This window comes from Ammodytes marinus (genome assembly GCF_949987685.1).
Source record: "Ammodytes marinus genome assembly, chromosome: 16".
Taxonomy (NCBI): domain Eukaryota; kingdom Metazoa; phylum Chordata; class Actinopteri; order Uranoscopiformes; family Ammodytidae; genus Ammodytes; species Ammodytes marinus.
Genome location: NC_137220.1, coordinates 22,243,567 through 22,262,375, shown reverse-complemented (window position 1 = coordinate 22,262,375; position 18,809 = coordinate 22,243,567). Strand labels below are relative to the sequence as shown.

Sequence of the window (18,809 nt, the reverse complement as noted above, 5' to 3'; positions counted from 1 at the left end):
CATACATTAGTTAAGAGTTTTGTCTCGATATGGAAAATTACTCAATCAATTTTCACAAAAACAGCTCGTATAGACAGACAAGAGTCGTGGCTTTAGAGTATGTAACGTGTATTTGTGAAAGGCATGTCGTATTACGTTTTTATTAAGTTTGTTTGCCGAATACGAGTGTCATTCAATAGAAAGTGAACGGAGCGCTGTGAATTGTTTTCCCCCACGATGGGCGTGGCCTCCGATTATGACGCGTTCCGCACGACATTATAAAGGGTAGACGCCCCATTGGCCGTTGAGCACGAGAAATGCGGGCGCCATCTTGGAAGGGTCAAAACCATAGCAACAAACAAATGTCCCCACTTGGTGATAGCAAACCATAGACATATATTATATCTATGATAGCAAACAAACAAGATGCCAGTTCACTGTGCTGCGTTTGGCTGCTCTAATCGGCGGACCACCGTCAACAGGGCTCGGGGGATTACCTTTCACAAGTAAGATTTAACATTATCGTACTATTGATTGTATTTTGTGAATAGAACCAGAGTTTATATTACTGTACTGAAATCGTGTCCAGCTAGCTAAGCTAGGCTATGTTTACTACGGCCGGTGTTCACCCCATAGCCGGCTATGAACTGAGACTTGATAAGTCATATCCCATAACACTGACTTAGATTACAATTGACACTTGTTGAAGGTTTCCCAAGGACAAAGATGAGAGGAAGAAGTGGGAAGTGGCTGTGAGGAGACGCGGATTCACTGCCAGTTGTTCCACAGTGCTGTGCTCGCAACATTTTAAACAGGGCGATTTGGATCGGACGGGTCAGATTGTCCGCCTCCGAGATAGTGTTATTCCATCTGTCTTCAGCTTCCCGGTTCACCTCCAAAGAGTAGGTGTAGCATCATAAGGATATGGATATATTATAATTCACAAATGTAAATATTCTATTCTCAATCACAGGGCAGGGTGAGATATCCTACTTATCACTTTATATAGGCTATACAGCTCCGGAAAACATTAAGAGACCACTCCAAATGCTCATTGTCTCTTGTTTTACTCTTTTGAGGCATATGTTTGAGTATAATGAGTATAATGAACATTTTGATTTTATGCTGACAACATTTCTACCAAATTCACAATAAAATAGTGTTGTTTAGAGCATTTTCAATGAAGAGATACAGATTTAAGAAAAATCCAGACTGGTCTCTTATTTTTTTTTCTGGGGATATATATATATATATATTTTATTTTTTATTTATTTTATTTTATTATCTATGATGCTTCTTAATTTTAGTCGGAAAAGGGCAGGGCTACGTCGACCTCCAGAAGAGCCAAAGAAAGCCTGTCCATTGCCTCTCAGGATTCCCTAATAGCAACCTCACTCCCACAAGTGCAGCCTAATAATGTGAGTATTTCTACTTTAAACATTTATATCATTACACACACACACACACACACACACACACACACACACACACACACACACACACACACACACACACACGGTGCTGGCAGTGGCTTTGACAGGTGATAACTATAAGAAAGGATGTGGACCATAAACTAGTGGTGTCAAAGTGATGTTTGTGATGTAAAACATTACTCAAACCATGTTCATCCCTCTTTCTACTAGGATCATGGCTATGCCTTCCCAGCTTCTCCGGCTGCTCTTAAGACAAGACTGGACAACGCCTTGGCAAGGGTGGAAAGTCTGGAGCGGGAAAAAAAAAATACCATGGCCAGAGAAAAGAGGGCAAAGACCACCATAAAGAGTCTTTTGGAGGATTTGAGAGAAAAAAAAACTTATTAATGAAGAGCTTAAAGAAAAGCTTGAATTCTACTCGGGTAAGACAAAATTAGTAGTTTGAAATTATGTATATGTTATTTTACTCTCTTTAATATGTCCTCCACGACCTCCACTGGCTTGCTGTCAAATACCGTGTTGATTTGAAATACTACTCATCACCGTTAACGCCCTCATCAACCTGTCCCCTCCCTACCTCTCTGATCCTCTCAACCCCAACTCCCCCAATACCCCCCAATACCCCCTTGTACCCGTTGTCTTAGGTCTGCTGATGCCAACCTCCTCCACCTCGTCAGTACCAAGATCCGGTCCTTTATAATGTCTATGTTCCGCACTGTCTCTATGTAGGAAAGTTGCCAAGGCTACTCCCTGAGCTGGCAGAGGGGATAATAAATAAAATTAAAGAAAGACTGAACCGCCCATATCCGTCTAATGTGTAAAACTGTAAGATTTATATTAACCATTATGAACTTAGCATTGTTTCAGCCTATAACATTGAACTGTAAATGTTAAACAATAAACCCACACTGTGAATATTGCATGCATTTTCCTTTTTACATAGGCTACTCGGTTTGAAAATCCCAAGTGAATTTGTCTAGCAGGACTACTCAAACATCGTCCAGGGAGGTTTCTTTGTAACAATTTATGACATTTTTGTTTTTGGATAAAAATGATCAAGGTGGGTGCTCCGGTGGCTCTGGCCTTCGTTGCAGTGGTCGCGGGTTCGAATCCGACCCGTGGACCTTTCCTGCAGGTCATCCCCCCTCTCTCTGTCTCTGTCTCCCAATTTCAACTCTGTACTATCTAATAAAGCTTGAAAATGACAAAAAATGATCTTTATTAAAAAAAAATTATCAAGGCTGTATTTCACACTCCTTTTCATCTATACTGTGGCCTCATTAAAAATCGGTAGGCAAGGCAATGTGACAAGGTGTCATCAGCCAGTTGGCAGAAATGTATCTAAATACATACATTTTTCAGCATATTCCATTAGCAACTTACCACAAGAGGACAAAATGGGCACCCTTGTCTGAAACCTAGTTTGACATGAAATCACTTCTCTGTATGAACTTATTTTTTCTTGTTGGCTCTGAAACAACATAAACACATCGGTCAGTCATTTGATAGAAATCAAAAGACAGAACAAAGCTCTAAAAATAACATTGCACAACTTTAACTGGCATTGGCCCATGTGCACCAGAAAGAAGTGCCAACTAGTTTGGAATCTCAAATCAAAAGTCGCTGGGACTATTAGGAACAAAGAAGTAGGCTATTTGTTGCGCTGTAACGATGCATGCGTCTGCGAACACAATGTAGACCAGAATTCCTCTATGAAAAATGATTTAGCAGTCAAGAATGTGCTTATTGTTATCTAAAAGCTAATTAAAATAGATGTGGTTGCAGTGACACTGGGTTGCATGGATCGATAGGAATGTGTTCCTTGTTTGGAAGGAGATCATCTGCAGGAACAGGTTTTGCCCTCCACCAGGTACAGTATATAGTGAGCTGTCAGCCGTACCTCAGGTGTTCATCCAAGGCAAGAGCAGCCAGGTAGGTGCACTGAGGGCATGGCTTTGTACAATGAGCTTAACACATCAAAATAATAATGTTTAAAAAAATGTACTAGAAAAAAAAGTTTTCTGATTTTATTAAAACATTAGAAACGTGTTGTCTGATTTCATGTAAACATATCTAAGGAATGTTCTTTCTGTGCTGTGTATCTGAGCAGGCGGCCACACTGCAGAGATGGACATTGCCAATAGTGTAGGCCTGGCCTCTGATGTCCTGGGAACAGGGGTTGGTATTGGTAGTATCGCAAATGCTCTGCCAACACATCGCCAGTGCTCTGTTCACATTACAAATGAGTGCTCCAACTACACTCTATGTAACCCCAGGTGATTTTTTTTCAAAAGTAACTATTTAGTTTCTTTCTTATTTGAAAAGTATGTCCCCTTGAATATGTTTCTGCTATGGTACTTGTCTGCAGTGTGTACACAGAGAGTGGACGCTGCTTCATCCCTTTTCCACCAACTTTGCGACCGTCTGCAGCTGGGGAGGCGTTGTTCTCCAAGGTTGCCACCACAGCACGCGGAGCCGTTGGCGTCTTCACTTATGATCTCCTCGACAACACCAGCAAAGTGTCCACCGAGAAAATCGCCGTCATGTACAAGGTGCCGTTTGACCAAAACACGAAGGCCAATGCGTATGCACTCGGAGTCTACGGTGTCAGCAAAGAGTGCAATAAACATCTCTTTCGTGAGATGTCCAAGGATACACACGCATCGTTTGTCAGAGGGTTAGCAAAGGGCCCCAGCCTCACCCACAAAAGTGACACTGTTACCGTCAATGCCACAATGTCCGACTGCCACCAACCATTCATGAAGGTGCAAGTGAGTGACAACTGAGGGAAAACTCAATGTGAAATCTGTGATTCTAACATTCATTACGATTTTCTGCATTCATGCTCTTAGTTATGTTGTGTATGAGGATCTATGTTAACTGCTGTTTCTTCATGAGAACAATGTATGGGGTATATAGTTCCTTTGCCTTTGTACATTGTCCTAATGATTCTATATTGATGAAACTTAAACTGTGTAGGAAGTGGTGTAATGTTTCCTGTTATTAAGGCTCAGCTCGCTCATATCTAATATGCTTATATTTCCTGGTTTCATATGATGATTTGGTCATTACTTCTCACTGCATTTGTCAGATTATGATTACAATTATTCCAACTGGATTGTCTGCTTTGGCTTGGCAGAAATAGAAAAATAAAGTATAATTAAATATTGCTTCTATCATTTATACATTTTCAATAATGTTCATAATGCCTTAGCAGCTGATACGCGATCAGATTCAGATGTTTTTGAAATGAACAGATTAAAGTGGTGCACGTCCATGCACATGCACGGCCCGAGCCAGCAAGTCTGATATTCCCATAGTATTTTACCTAGGACCCCCAGGCTGCAGCTTATGTGTTCCCCCTATGGTGGAACGAAACCTTTGCGGATCAAAATGACATATAAAAGTTTATCAACTGTAAAGCCGATACATTTGTACAAAATAACTTAAACAAGGATAAACAAATTATGTTAGTGTATGACCAGGCTTAAAATTCAACCCTGTCGTTTCTTTTTTTATCTGTGGGTCCCTGCTCTGTTTCTCTATCAAGAGGTCCCGGGTCCGAAAAAGATTGATCATCATGTAATTACTAGGTGATAAAATGTTTTATTTAATTATTTTATTAGATATAAATAAAGGACAATCTGTTTGAAGTGTAAGCTTGTATAAAAAGAAACAAAAAAGTTGCTTAATACTACAAACAATGCTTAAGAGAACTGGAAGGAAGTTATTCAGCATGATTTCGATAACACCTCGCCCCTCCTGTTTACTGTAAAGTTACTCTTTTGCTCCGGAGCCAGCTGGCACTGGATGTGAATGAAAGGTATGTGGTGGTAAGATGCTTGCAGTTGGAAGAATTCAAATTGAAACAAACACTGAAAATGAATACCTGCATGGATCTTGGTGTGTCAATGTTGTGGGTTATGTTTGACCCATGTCAGACTGGCAAACAAATAGTAGAATAATCTCATAATACCCATTAGTATGTTGAATATTTTTTGCTTATCTCTTTTTTAATAGTAATGTAAATAAGTGGTTTGATACAACATGGCATGTAAAGGGTTATTTTTTTGTGAAATAGTCGAAATAATTATTTAAATTAAAAAGAACGGGACAAAAAATGGGAGAAATTAAAACTTAAAATTCATAATTGGAAGGGTTGCGAACAATATTTGGTCAGAGAACTACATAAGGGACTTTTTCATTAAAATCGGACATTGCACAAACAAACAAAAAAGGGTCTGAAAGACTCCTTGAAGACTCCTGCGCTAGATCATCATGCAATTACTAGATGAAAAAATATTTTATTTGATCATTTTATTAGACGTAATTAAAGGACAATCTGTTTGAAGTGTAAGCTTGTATAAAACAAAGACAAAGAAGTTGATCGATACACCAAACAATGCTTAAGGAAACTGGAAGGTTAATCAGCATGATTTCGGTAATACCTCGCCCATCCTGTCTGCTGTTAGGCTCCGGAGCCAGCTGGCACTGGATGTGAATGAAAGATATGTGGTGGCAAGATTCTTGCAGTTGGAAGAATTTAAAGTGAATCAAACACTGAAAATAAACACCTGGATGGCTGTAGTCTAACATACAGACTTCTTCATAGGGGCCAGGAATATTTAGTGCATGATGCATTCTGAAGAAATAACAATGCAAGTGAAGGATGAATAGAGAGGCTGATGAGGCAACATGAAATGTGCCAGTGATTGTTACATGCTACCTGATCTCCTAAAGGGACAGCTATATTTATATACAGAATTGTATCGAGCTTTACGCTAAAGTCAGCACGCTAACATACTCTCAAGGCTATCCATGTTCACTATGCCTGCGTTCCGAATCGCATACTCTTTCTTTTTTCTATTCTACATCTGACGATAAAAAGAATCTAGTTAGGATGCAGTATGCTACAATTGGGACATACTTTTACTTATTTAGTTCATCATAACATTGCGCCTTGATCTTGCCTCTTGCTTTTATATCCGCCGCATCCCAGTTTGTTTTCATGTGTCATAAACCAATACTTTCAAGACACATTCTATCTCGTCTCTGTCTTACCAAGTGTATTTTCACCTGTTCAATTGACACCTTGGTTGCATAGGTCAGACCCATTCTAACACAAAATACCATGTCTGGTCTTTGTTGTTCAAGTTCATTGTTGACCTTGTGAAGAGGAAAATACCTCAAGCTTGGGAGAGGGAGTAAAACACTTTTTCACCCTAGCTTCTTCCAGGAGCTATCAAATAAAAACATATTTTTTTTCCCTCATCTCATCACCTTTATTTATAATGACATACTTTGTTCCTGTTTCCAATCACTGCTTTTGCACTCTTCCGCATATCAGGCCATCTACTGCAGCCCTGTTGCTACTACTAGATCAGCCCTTTTTTGTTTTTGAGGCGGTTCTTCAGGGCTAGAAGGTCAATGTACAGGATCTGATTGAGAACGGCAGAGGCACAGAGCAATCCACCGTGCAGCGCGCCGGCCATGCCGTTACAAAACACGTCCTGACCTGCACAAAAAAAAAAAAGAAATACACGCAGAATGAGCAGGTTTCTCATCATAAGTCTTTGTCAGATCCAGACCAGATGAAACTGTCTTTAAGTCAGGTCACCTGTGAGGTAGAGTCCAGTGATGGGTGTTTGTGCGCGTGTCTTGGCAACCGTTTCCGGGCTGAAGCGCTCCACGTTGTGTTCAGCGCCGTACATCTCTCCTCTTGGAGCACCCAAATAGTGGACATTAGTCAGAGGGGTGGCGGCATCTACCATCACCACCTGAACACACACACACACAAGCGTGTTACCAAAGTCTGGATCATTGCAGGTAATTGTTTCGGTAATTACCTAATAATGAACGAGACGGATTACACAAATATGTTTAAGAGATGGTGTAATATTTGACTTTATTGCATTTGTTGTTATTATTGCGAGAACGACAGACGATGAGAATCCCTATGTGGAAGATGAAAATAGGGCATGCTGTCCAGCAATCCTCAAAAAGTTACATTATCTTTCATCAAATGTGTAGCACCAGATTGAGCCTGTCCGACATAATTCTGCCGCACGCTACACTATCAATATATTGGTTGGAGGCACAAACCCTGATACACACCTTGTCTCGCAACTGAGGGTGGATTTTCAGTGCCCACTCCAGCAGCTCTTGGGCCATGCCGTTTTTCATATCAAGGTAGTCCTGTCCCCGCTTGCCAAGCCTCGTCCCCTCCCATTCCTCGAACCACTCATAGCGAGCCATGGTTAGCAACGTCATGCAAGACTTACCTGCACAGAGAGAACAATGGTAAAAGAGTGTGTCATGGGTTAGTCAATTCTATCTATCTTGGATAAACTTCTACTATCCAACATAACAGTTGCTTATGGCTACACTCTTGCTGCAGTTCAGCTAAATGTCACATAGCATGTAGCGATTAAGCCACAAACATTCAGGCAAAGGAGAACATTTTTGCTGCTAAACATCTGGATTTGTACAATCCTGCATCAAAAAGGAATGTAAACTGATGGGTAGTGTTTTGGTTGGAACTTGAATCTTGGTTGGATTTAAATTCCCCACAGTGCCTGTAACACCACACACACACACACACACACACACACCACACTTTCCTTGCATTTTATCTGCTCTATCATATACTTTGAACGCTTGTAAGCCGAGCTAACTACTAACCAATAACATTATTTTGTGAGGTTACAGTTTAAGCTAGAAAGATACCCCAAATGTTTAAAAATGTTTCTGTGAAATCCAATTGGTAAATGTGCCAAAGCATCTTCAACTATGTTCTGTGCTGAAATGCAAAGCTGTCAGTTACGTAATTGCTGGCACTAAGCAGAGGGCAGGAAAACATGTTCAATTAACATCCCTGGGATTCAGTGTTTCCAATCATATGATGATAACATTATCTGCCATAAACAAGTACAGAGAAAACTGAATGTGGAGACACAGATCAAAGCTGACAAAGGAGTCACTGAAATACAAAGAACGTGAACGTGTGTTACCTGGCTGTCTGAGGTTTGATGTAGGATCTTTGGCGGATGGGAAAGTGATGAACATCATGGGAATGTTCCCCAATACCTCCTCTTTGCTCAGAGAAGAGTATTTCTCCATACTTCACACAACCACAGACAGTCTTATTAAGCAGAACATCTTATTGCAAAATACATTGGAAACAGGGATGGGTTGTTACACTGGGATTTAGAGGGTGGATAGAAAAATACTTAATAGGTAAACTTGAGTTTGATTAAACCTTGGGGAGCGTGCCTATGATCCCATAGCCCTTTGGGCCCACTTTTTCTAAGTAATCCAACTTTATAATAGAGAATATTATGTTTGTGTGTGTATCACTAACCCTAACCCCCCTCACCCTAATCCCAACCCTATTCTAACATTTTACCACCCAGCTGTGATGCCTGAACGTAATCCTTCATTTCAGGAACATAGGGCTGTGGGACCATCGGACTGTGGCAACATATAGGGATGACCCCAAACCTTGCACTGTTACATTTGAAGAGAAAAATTAAAGCCAGCAGTATAAATGAGAATGAAGAGAACAATGATTCAAGGAGAGGAAGGAATGCAATATAATAAATAATACAATTAAAAAGTTAGATTAAATAGAAACCTACAGTGAGTCCAAGTCATTGTCTTTATACATCCAGAAGTTGGTGGAAACAATGCCCAGCTCCTCTTTGGTTCCATCCAGACCAACAAAGACCAAGAAGGAACCCATACCATGCTGCACCATCCCCAACAGTGACTTGACCTCTACAAAGTACACAGACAGACTTCACAGGAAATATCCGGTAGAAAAAGATACAAATGCAATTGACTGTTTTCGTGATCCACATACTGACTTACCTGGTGTGTCCTGTATCTGCTGAGGCAGGAACTTCTGGAAGGTGTTGAAGATTCCAGCGTTGGAAATGACAACAGGGGCATGGACCTCAATCTCTTCTTGTCCTTTACGTACTGTTACACCTGACCCACAAACATAGTGTTAATCCTGGCCAGCATTGTTCGGTAGAATTTTTTTTTGATATCAAAGTATACACAGAAGCATATGTCTTAATGTTCATTGTTTGTGTTGGCCACTCCAAACCTATACCGCGACACAAACAGCTATCATCACAGCCAAACTTTCAATAGCCTCATATAAGTTGACATGTTTTCTCATCTGCTGGGATAAGGATCAACACCTCTAAATCTTAGGCCATGGTTCTCAGCAGATAACTGATGGATTGCCCACCCCAGGCAGGGAATGAGCTTGCGAATGATAGATTTGAGTGCCGCCTTCTGTTAATTGGAACCTTATCGTTAAGTGTAGAAGCAAAATCCGATTCAAACAAAGTATCCACAGCCGCTGTTTACTATCACTACTTTGATAGGGCAGGAACAGCACTGTCGTCTTCCGGTTACGCCCGCCCATATCAGATAGAAAGATTTGATTGGTCAGTCTGAATTTTCCAACATAGTTAATGAGCTCCAACGGGTTGTGCCTAAAATAGTATGCGGAGAAAATTAAAATTTGCTAGCGGAGAGTCTGGATTTCCGGGGTAGGGTTGCTTGGTAATTTGGCTCAATTGATTCCCCTAAATCTAAAAATTATTTTATCAACACCACCTGTTCGATGAGACCATTCAAACGACTTTCAAAGCGAAATGTTCGAATGCTGTGTCATGTTGTTTGTCAGACCCAAAAGACCTGAGCTGTGTGTCCAATTGCGTGGAAATTGCCACTTCATCCCAGAATCTCTCTCCCCTCCCTTTCTTACCATAGACCTTCCCTTGCTTGTTTAGCAAGATCCGTTGTACAGGAGCCCTGACCAGCACAGCGCCGCCTGCCTTCTGAACCACAGGGATGATGTTAAAAGCAAATTCACTGGCGCCCCCACGTGGGTAGTACGCACCACGCTTGTAGTGGTGGAGAAGGAGCGCATTGATGAGAAAACTGGACTCTTTGGGAGGGACACCTAAAATGAAATATTACAGAGCATTAAGGAGACACTGTAGGAAAAAACAGTATGCCGTATTATTTCATAGTATAAATAAAAAGGTCCAAAATGTACATTTAATCGTTTATTCGACTAACGCTCGTCTGTTTGCGTCTGTATATTTCTCTTATACAACAACCTTTAAATGACCATTATCTCAACATTAGTTTGAACCAAGGATCTCAACTCCTAAAGCACTAACATCAACTAAACTTTCCATCGTCATTCTTGGCCCTATTCGGAAGGATTTTTTCATCGTCTGATTTATGATACACTTCGTTCTTAAAAACATGCTGGTAACACTTTACAATAAGGTACACAAAAAAAGAGTAGTTACCCTTTTAAAAAGGTTAGTTACCCTTTTGAAAAGAGTAGTTACCCTTTTCAAAAAGAGTAGTTACCCTTTTCAAAAAGAGTAGTTACCCTTTTTGAAAAGAGTAGTTACCCTTTTTGAAAAGAGTAGTTACCCTTTTTGAAAAGAGTAGTTACCCTTTTCAAAAAGAGTAGTTACACTTTTGAAAAGAGTAGTTACCCTTTTGAAAAGAGTAGTTACCCTTTTCAAAAAGAGTAGTTACCCTTTTCAAAAAGAGTAGTTACCCTTTTCAAAAAGAGTAGTTACCCTTTTCGAAAAGAGTAGTTACCCTTTTTGAAAAGAGTAGTTACCCTTTTGAAAAGGTTAGTTACACTTTTGAAAAGAGTAGTTACCCTTTTGAAAAGAGTAGTTACCCTTTTCAAAAAGAGTAGTTACCCTTTTCGAAAAGAGTAGTTACCCTTTTTGAAAAGAGTAGTTACCCTTTTTGAAAAGAGTAGTTACCCTTTTTGAAAAGAGTAGTTACCCTTTTGAAAAGAGTAGTTACCCTTTTCAAAAAGAGTAGTTACCCTTTTCAAAAAGAGTAGTTACCCTTTTGAAAAGAGTAGTTACCCTTTTGAAAAGAGTAGTTACCCTTTTCAAAAAGAGTAGTTACCCTTTTTGAAAAGAGTAGTTACCCTTTTGAAAAGAGTAGTTACTCTTTTGAAAAGAGTAGTTACCCTTTTCAAAAAGAGTAGTTACCCTTTTGAAAAGGTTAGTTACCCTTTTGAACTAAGTGAAATTTGCCTAAGTCGAGAGTTTGAGAATGCTTTTCCTCTAATAACTTTCAAAATGTTCAACTTTTTCAGGAGTTTGAAATTACCTCCTCTGGAATGGGCCCCAGGACCCCGAAAATATGAAAATATATGAAAATATGTATGTGGATCTGAAATGTTATTTTCCAAAAATGACTCCACAGCCCCATTCTAAGTGGATGGAGAAAATTCAAAAACGTACCTTTTCAAAAGGGTAACTACTCTTTTTCAAAAGGGTAACTACTCTTTTTCAAAAGGGTAACTAACCTTTTCAAAAGGGTAACTAACCTTTTTAAAAGGGTAACTACTCTTTTCAAAAAGGGTAACTACTCTTTTTGAAAAGGGTAACTACTCTTTTCAAAAGGGTAACTACTCTTTTCAAAAGTGTAACTACTCTTTTTGAAAAGGGTAACTACTCTTTTCGAAAAGGGTAACTACTCTTTTTGAAAAGGGTAACTACTCTTTTCAAAAGGGTAACTACTCTTTTCAAAAGTGTAACTACTCTTTTTGAAAAGGGTAACTACTCTTTTCAAAAGGTTAACTAACCTTTTCAAAAGGGTTAGTTACCCTTTTCAAAAAGAGTAGTTACCCTTTTGAAAAGGTTAGTTACCCTTTTGAACTAAGTGAAATTTGCCTAAGTCGAGAGTTTGAGAATGCTTTTCCTCTAATAACTTTCAAAATGTTCAACTTTTTCAGGAGTTTGAAATTACCTCCTCTGGAATGGGCCCCAGGACCCCGAAAATATGAAAATATATGAAAATATGTATGTGGATCTGAAATGTTATTTTCCAAAAATGACTCCACAGCCCCATTCTAAGTGGATGGAGAAAATTCAAAAACGTACCTTTTCAAAAGGGTAACTAACCTTTTCAAAAGGGTAACTACTCTTTTTCAAAAGGGTAACTAACCTTTTCAAAAGGGTAACTAACCTTTTTAAAAGGGTAACTACTCTTTTCAAAAAGGGTAACTACTCTTTTTGAAAAGGGTAACTACTCTTTTCAAAAGGGTAACTACTCTTTTCAAAAGGGTAACTACTCTTTTCAAAAGGGTAACTACTCTTTTCAAAAAGGGTAACTACTCTTTTTGAAAAGGGTAACTACTCTTTTCAAAAGGGTAACTACTCTTTTCAAAAGTGTAACTAACCTTTTCAAAAGGGTAACTACTCTTTTCAAAAAGGGTAACTACTCTTTTCGAAAAGGGTAACTACTCCTTTTGAAAAGGGTAACTACTCTTTTTGAAAAGGGTAACTACTCTTTTTGAAAAGGGTAACTACTCTTTTCAAAAGGGTAACTACTCTTTTCAAAAGGGTAACTACTCTTTTTGAAAAGGGTAACTACTCTTTTCAAAAAGGGTAACTACTCTTTTCGAAAAGGGTAACTACTCTTTTCGAAAAGGGTAACTACTCTTTTTGAAAAGGGTAACTACTCTTTTCAAAAGGGTAACTACTCTTTTCAAAAGTGTAACTACTCTTTTTGAAAAGGGTAACTACTCTTTTCGAAAAGGGTAACTACTCTTTTCGAAAAGGGTAACTACTCTTTTTGAAAAGGGTAACTACTCTTTTTGAAAAGGGTAACTACTCTTTTCAAAAGGGTAACTAACCTTTTTAAAAGGGTAACTACTCTTTTTTTGTGTACCTTATTGTAAAGTGTTACCAACATGCTCAGTAAATGAGCTGTACATAGTATTTTTTTTTATTCCATAATTGAACAAGGCTGTATCGAAACTGTTCTCTAAACATGTCTTACACTTATATGTTGTAGAAATTAAAGATTTTAACTCTGGCTTTATCCAACATCTATATATATATATGTTTTTAAAGAGATGCAAATGTAACCATAATTAGTCAAATAAGTATTGCCAAATTAAAAAATTTATTTAAACATTTTTGAAAACATTTCAATACAAAAAATAATTGTTTTAATGTAAGTCCTCAACTAGCAACGTTTTATGATGATACTTAGAAGTCAGAAATGTTACCCTATAAACCTGCAGTGTCTCGTCTTAAGGTGGAAATACAGAATGTGTGTTAACAATGATGCATTGGGGTTAGTATGTCCATCACCATAGAACAGGTAGGCCGACAGCGTCTGCAGATCCTTGTTTTTTGTGAGCCTGGACATGACTTCTGAGTGGTTGGTTACTGCCAGGCGGAACACTGACGATATGCGATTTAAAAGGCCAGTCCGAATCAGGAAGTTAACCAGCCAATAAGGTATGAGCTTCAAGGCGGCGATAAGTGGCGTCCGCTTTGAGGCTAGCTGCAACAGGAGGACATACAAGTACATCTGTTAAATAGATACCATCTGAATTGCAGTGACACAATACTTAGTTTGCAACTGGCGACCACAAATGGAAGCATGAAAAGACAGAAAAATAGTGGACTCAGGCTTGAGCCTTGTGGCACTTCATGTATCCATTTATGTCAAAAGGAACTATGTTCGTTCATTTGTTAAACTTTGCATTCTCGTCTATTATAATTATGACCTCACTCACTATATACCTTCATTAGTCTCATAAACTCATCAATGGCCTCCTCTTCTCCTGGAAACTGCTCCTTCAGGCTAGCTGCCATCTCCGTTTTCCCAGAATGGATGTGATATTCCCTGAAGTGACAGGTAGTGTGGGTCAGACATGGGAGGAAAAGGTTGTGTTGATTAGTTGGAAGCCAGGTACGGTAGGATCCATGGTCCTCTGTTGATACTCTCAAGGGATACGAAGTGGAACGTAACATTCAAGGCGAGAAAACTGCAGGCAAAAACATTGATTTTTTTCAAGCACTGGACAAAATGAACTAGTGCTTGAAAAAAATGGTCCAAGGTCATTAGGTCACATATTTTTTATTTATTTATAAAATGAAAAAAGTCTGTATCCAAAATCTGTTCTTTGAAAAATGTGGACACTAACTTGGTTGAAATAAGATTGTATCCCTGGCTTTGTCCAACACAATACACATTATTGGGATATTGCCAAATCTGCATTTTTATTCAAACATTTGACAGAATTGTAATACATGCATGAATTGTTTTGAAAAACAAAAATAGGCCTAATAGATCAATGCCATTGTTGAGGATATGTTGAGGCTGGTTACTTGTGGCAGTATGCCAAGCAAAGAAGAATTAATAGACAAAAATAAATAAATAAATGGAATTGGACTGCACGGTGCCTAAAATGTAACAAGGCCTACCTGCGCTGGTCAGGCTGACCTAGAACCAGTGTGTCAAAGTGCTTCTCCAGTCGTGTGAACTGCAGCTGTCCCTCGGAGATCTGATCCAGAGCAACCCTCAGCAGGCTGTTCTCGTGAAGCTGGCCCAGGTAATGGATACCTGATGGTGGCAGTGGAGTGGTTAAATCAACCGCATTTCACATAGCTCTTTAATAAATGTTTCTTGCGTTTGATTTTATAACCCATATTATTTCTACATCTGCATACAGAAAGTCAGCCAGAATGCTGATTTGCCTTAAGAGTGGGACCGAGTTGGGTTGCTGGGGTTTTCACATGCAGGAATTCTTTAACTTTTGCAAATATCACTAAATTAATTAATAATGAATGGATCCAGAAAACACTAAACAGGTCACTTTGCACTTTTGTCAAAGCACCGCAGAAAACAAAAACTGTCTCTTTCTTATCCATCGTTTAGCATTAGTTTAATCTGTGAATAGAAACTTCGTACTTATACAACACAAATGAGTAATTGTTTTGTAAAAATAAGTCATTATTTATGTATGAAATCAATCAGATGACTGAATTGTACCCTGATCTACACCCAATCAACTCTTGCAGTAAGAAAAGTAGACGAGTGTGACTGTTACAGCACAGCCGGACACAGGGCAGCTTTGTTTGAACGCTTTGGCTTTTCAGACAGATCAGATGAATGGTACATGATTATCTTGGGACATGATGATGGCAGTGGTAGCACATATTGTGTGATATTATCTTTAACAACTGTGCCAGTGTTCTCCAAAGCACTCAGTTATGGTTAATTATGCTCAGATATAACTCTCTGCAATGCTGGATGCGTTCAGGTTTTTCTCTTAAATGGAGGAAAATAAAAAGACTAAATGCAGTCATTTTAATGAAAAGCTATGGCTAGGATTATTATTTTTTGGTTGAAGAAAACTTCACTCAAGTCCAATATGAAAACAAATCTTTACTAAGTTTCAAAAGACAATACAGATGATTATGGTCAGCCTTCATGCATGGAGAGAAGACCAAGCGCATCCTGCTCAGAGCAATGCCAGGGTCCATTCTGAGTTGTATACACACAATTAACTGGTTTCTACCTAATGGTTGACAGGGTCAGATGGTAGATGGACTAACAATGGAACAATCAAGTCGGGCTCTTGATGACTCAATGCTAATTTGAGTCTGGGAGTTGCTCAGGATGATGCGAAAGATATGATTGTGTCAGCCCCCATCGGGAATACACTTCATACAATGATCAAATAATGAATGTAGGGACAAGAGTACAATTAAACTAATCAACATAAAATAGCTTCCACACAACCATGGATTTATAATTGGACACCTTCAAATGATCTTTCACCCGCTGAATAGAAAAGGTACAATGCAGCTGCAGGGCGAGACATGAAAGTGTTCTTGTGTGCGTTCACCGGTAAACTTGGCTTTCTTACCCACGTCAAACTCAAATCCCTTGTTCTCGAAGGTGTGTGTGCAGCCTCCAGCCTGATCATGTTGCTCTAGAATGACAACCCTCTTCCCGGCTTTGGCCAATAGCGCTGCTGCTGTCAAACCTCCTATACCACTGCCAATCACCACTGCATCCAGATCAGTAGGAACACGGTCCGAACGGAACCCTGCAGGGGAGCACACATTGCATTGTCCAAGCCTTAGCCAAACATTCTGCCACAGCAGATCAGAACATGTTAAACAACACTAAATAACACTGTACACTTTTTTAAATTCAGGAAATGTTATATTGCATACTTATATACAAGAATATCCCTAAACACACAGTGGTGCTTTGAGCCAGGATATTGAACACAGCAGGTTAACATGCTCACAATGGCAAGGGTAACACGCTGGCAATTAGCAGATGTAATGTTTTCACCCTGGTCATCTTAGTAGAGGATATTAGAAAGCTAACATTAATTGGCACTTAAAGTGCAACTGAGGCATGTGCATTTTGAAGGCATTTGGTTTTAAACTAAAAATATTGGTCAGAATCAAATCTGATGATGGTGCTTGTGAAAGAAATAGACCACCAAAGTGACAATTCATCATGTCTGTGATCATTTTCATGGCAATCCTTCCAAGAGTAGTTGAAACGTTTTACTTCATATAAATGTGAACCTCATTGTGATGCTAGATGTAAAAGGTAGCAGGATTCATCATCTGCACCGTAAAATGCCAGTAGTAGAAACATTATGATTCATGATATTCAGTCAGGAGTATTTCTCAAATGACAGTTTGAACCTGATGATGGTCCTAAGGCCAAAGCATCAGCAAGGTGATGACAATTCATCGTCTTGGTTCAGGGATCACCAGTCACTCATATTAATCGTCTGGGAACCATGACAACTTTGAGTTTAGTTATTTTACTGATCATTTGAAAACTTTGACTAGCAGGTTGTATCACCCTGGGATCAGGACAGTTTGCACTAAATGAAAGATTGTAATTGGATTGGCATGGCATGCGTTCAATCGTTGTCAAGATATTTTAGCCTGGACCTAAGAAATGGACTGACCAACACTTCTAGAGCCACTGACACTTTCTACTGTAAATCATAATTTTGCTTAACTATTTTTCAGATATAGCTGGATGACTGCGAGCTAATAGAAAAGTACAGCTTCTCTGTCTCCGTATGTGGCGATCATAAAACACAATCTTTCTTACCTCTCTTGAGCCGCTCATCCCGCTGCTTGACGTCGGTGACCAAAGGTCCCGGGGGCCTGACGCACTTCTCATTGAACACCTGGATGCGTCGCCCGCTGACCAGGAAGAACAGGACCACCGCCACCAGCAGCCCGCAGCTCAAAACCCCTAGCAGCCACCACCACATGCTGTGTTCACTGTATGGAAGACCCAAAAGCTTTCCAACAACAAGTCCCAAATAAGAGCACTTCACTGTAGAGGAGGAGCTGATGAAAGTTAGGGGTGGAGAGAGTAATAAGAAACAAGAGGGTAGATGCTTTGTAAGGTTAAGGGATCAAGACAGTCAAAGGGAATATAGCACATGACATTTTGGTAATTAAAAATATCAGAGCAGCAAACTCATTCGCAACACCAAGGACATGAGACTGGCAAGAGAAGAGAGCTGGCTGTTCATCGCGTCACCAGATTCCATTCAGACTGGCGCTCACATGCGCAGCACCAATTTGCTGCACGTCGCTAATCAGCCCCAGGCTGAAAAAGCCGAAAACCACCAATGGTTCCACTCACATGAATTTGAACAAAGATGCTCTCAGAGTTGAAACACTGAGGATGGGATACTTGTAGGTCACTTGGCTTTCTGGGTTATCGGGCAGAGGTGTTAGTAGGCCTATGTTATACGTTGGTTCAAGTTCGTGGTTCTATTTCTCAGGAGCCTTCCAGTAACCATGAGGAGGAAAAGCCCCACAAGGATTCATTCTGGTGATCGGGTGCAAGATTCCAAAGTTTTACTTGATCAAATCACGTGCAGTGAAACACAGTGTGGCTTTTGATGCTGTGCCAAAATAATCGTTAAAAAATATCAAGGTTGAAAATGCAAAGTTATTGAATTGAATTTTATATGTACAATAAGTATTACAATTCACAACATAGCCTATTTAAATTGTTTAAAATGTATTTCATTTAATTTCTATTCGGCATTGAGACACATTTTGGTCTGAGAAATCATTTTAAAAACCTGTGGAATATCTACACAGCATTGCTTTGAGTTTGTTGTTCCTGTCACATTTACTAACTTTGGTCTATCTATATTACAAAAATGGATAAAAAGGTTGACAAAGGGAATACACACCGTGATAGTCTAGCCCCCACAAATAGTTCAGATAACTGTTGATATGCTTATGTGTGCGCTGAAAGAAAATCCAAAGTCAAATCACAGCCTAGGGTCTGTAAACTGGCTATGTTTCTAGCTACGGTGAACCCTCTTTGTTTACATGCCAGTTTACGGAGCCTAGTCTGCGTATACAAAAACTGATTTGTTTTCAGGTCACACAAAGTTAGTGGATCGTGAGGAGATATTCTCTGATTTTGACAAGAAAGACTACAAGCGCTCGCCGAATCCACCTTTAATTGTTTGTTTTTTTGTCAATTTCAAACAATGCCATTTTTGAAAAATCAGGT

The 18,809-nt window shown here is 39.4% G+C and overlaps 2 protein-coding genes and 1 long non-coding RNA gene across 3 annotated transcripts; 2 read left to right on the top strand and 1 right to left on the bottom strand.

The window, feature by feature from the left end:
- Positions 1–326: 326 nt before the first annotated feature.
- On the top strand, positions 327–2,586 carry LOC307262462. Its single transcript, XR_013845244.1, has 5 exons — positions 327–485; positions 689–881; positions 1,287–1,397; positions 1,623–1,834; positions 2,057–2,586. It is a non-coding gene; the product is annotated as an uncharacterized lncRNA (long non-coding RNA).
- A 748-nt stretch (positions 2,587–3,334) lies between these two features.
- Positions 3,335–5,199, top strand: LOC307262867 (DELTA-sagatoxin-Srs1a-like). Its single transcript, XM_080043873.1, has 3 exons — positions 3,335–3,344; positions 3,523–3,688; positions 3,781–5,199. The coding sequence occupies exons 2-3, from the start codon at positions 3,540–3,542 to the stop codon at positions 4,196–4,198; spliced, it is 567 nt and encodes a 188-aa protein (XP_079899999.1). The 5' UTR covers positions 3,335–3,344; positions 3,523–3,539; the 3' UTR covers positions 4,199–5,199.
- Positions 5,200–5,619: 420 nt separating this feature from the next.
- Positions 5,620–17,538, bottom strand: LOC307262658 (all-trans-retinol 13,14-reductase-like; the record flags this gene model as incomplete). The annotated part of the gene is made up of 12 exons (XM_080043610.1): positions 5,620–6,927; positions 7,030–7,189; positions 7,527–7,693; positions 8,423–8,532; positions 9,050–9,188; positions 9,282–9,401; positions 10,195–10,392; positions 13,580–13,775; positions 14,018–14,120; positions 14,702–14,840; positions 16,150–16,332; positions 17,373–17,538. The coding sequence occupies 12 exons, from the start codon at positions 17,536–17,538 to the stop codon at positions 6,788–6,790; spliced, it is 1,821 nt and encodes a 606-aa protein (XP_079899736.1). The 3' UTR covers positions 5,620–6,787.
- Positions 17,539–18,809: the final 1,271 nt, after the last annotated feature.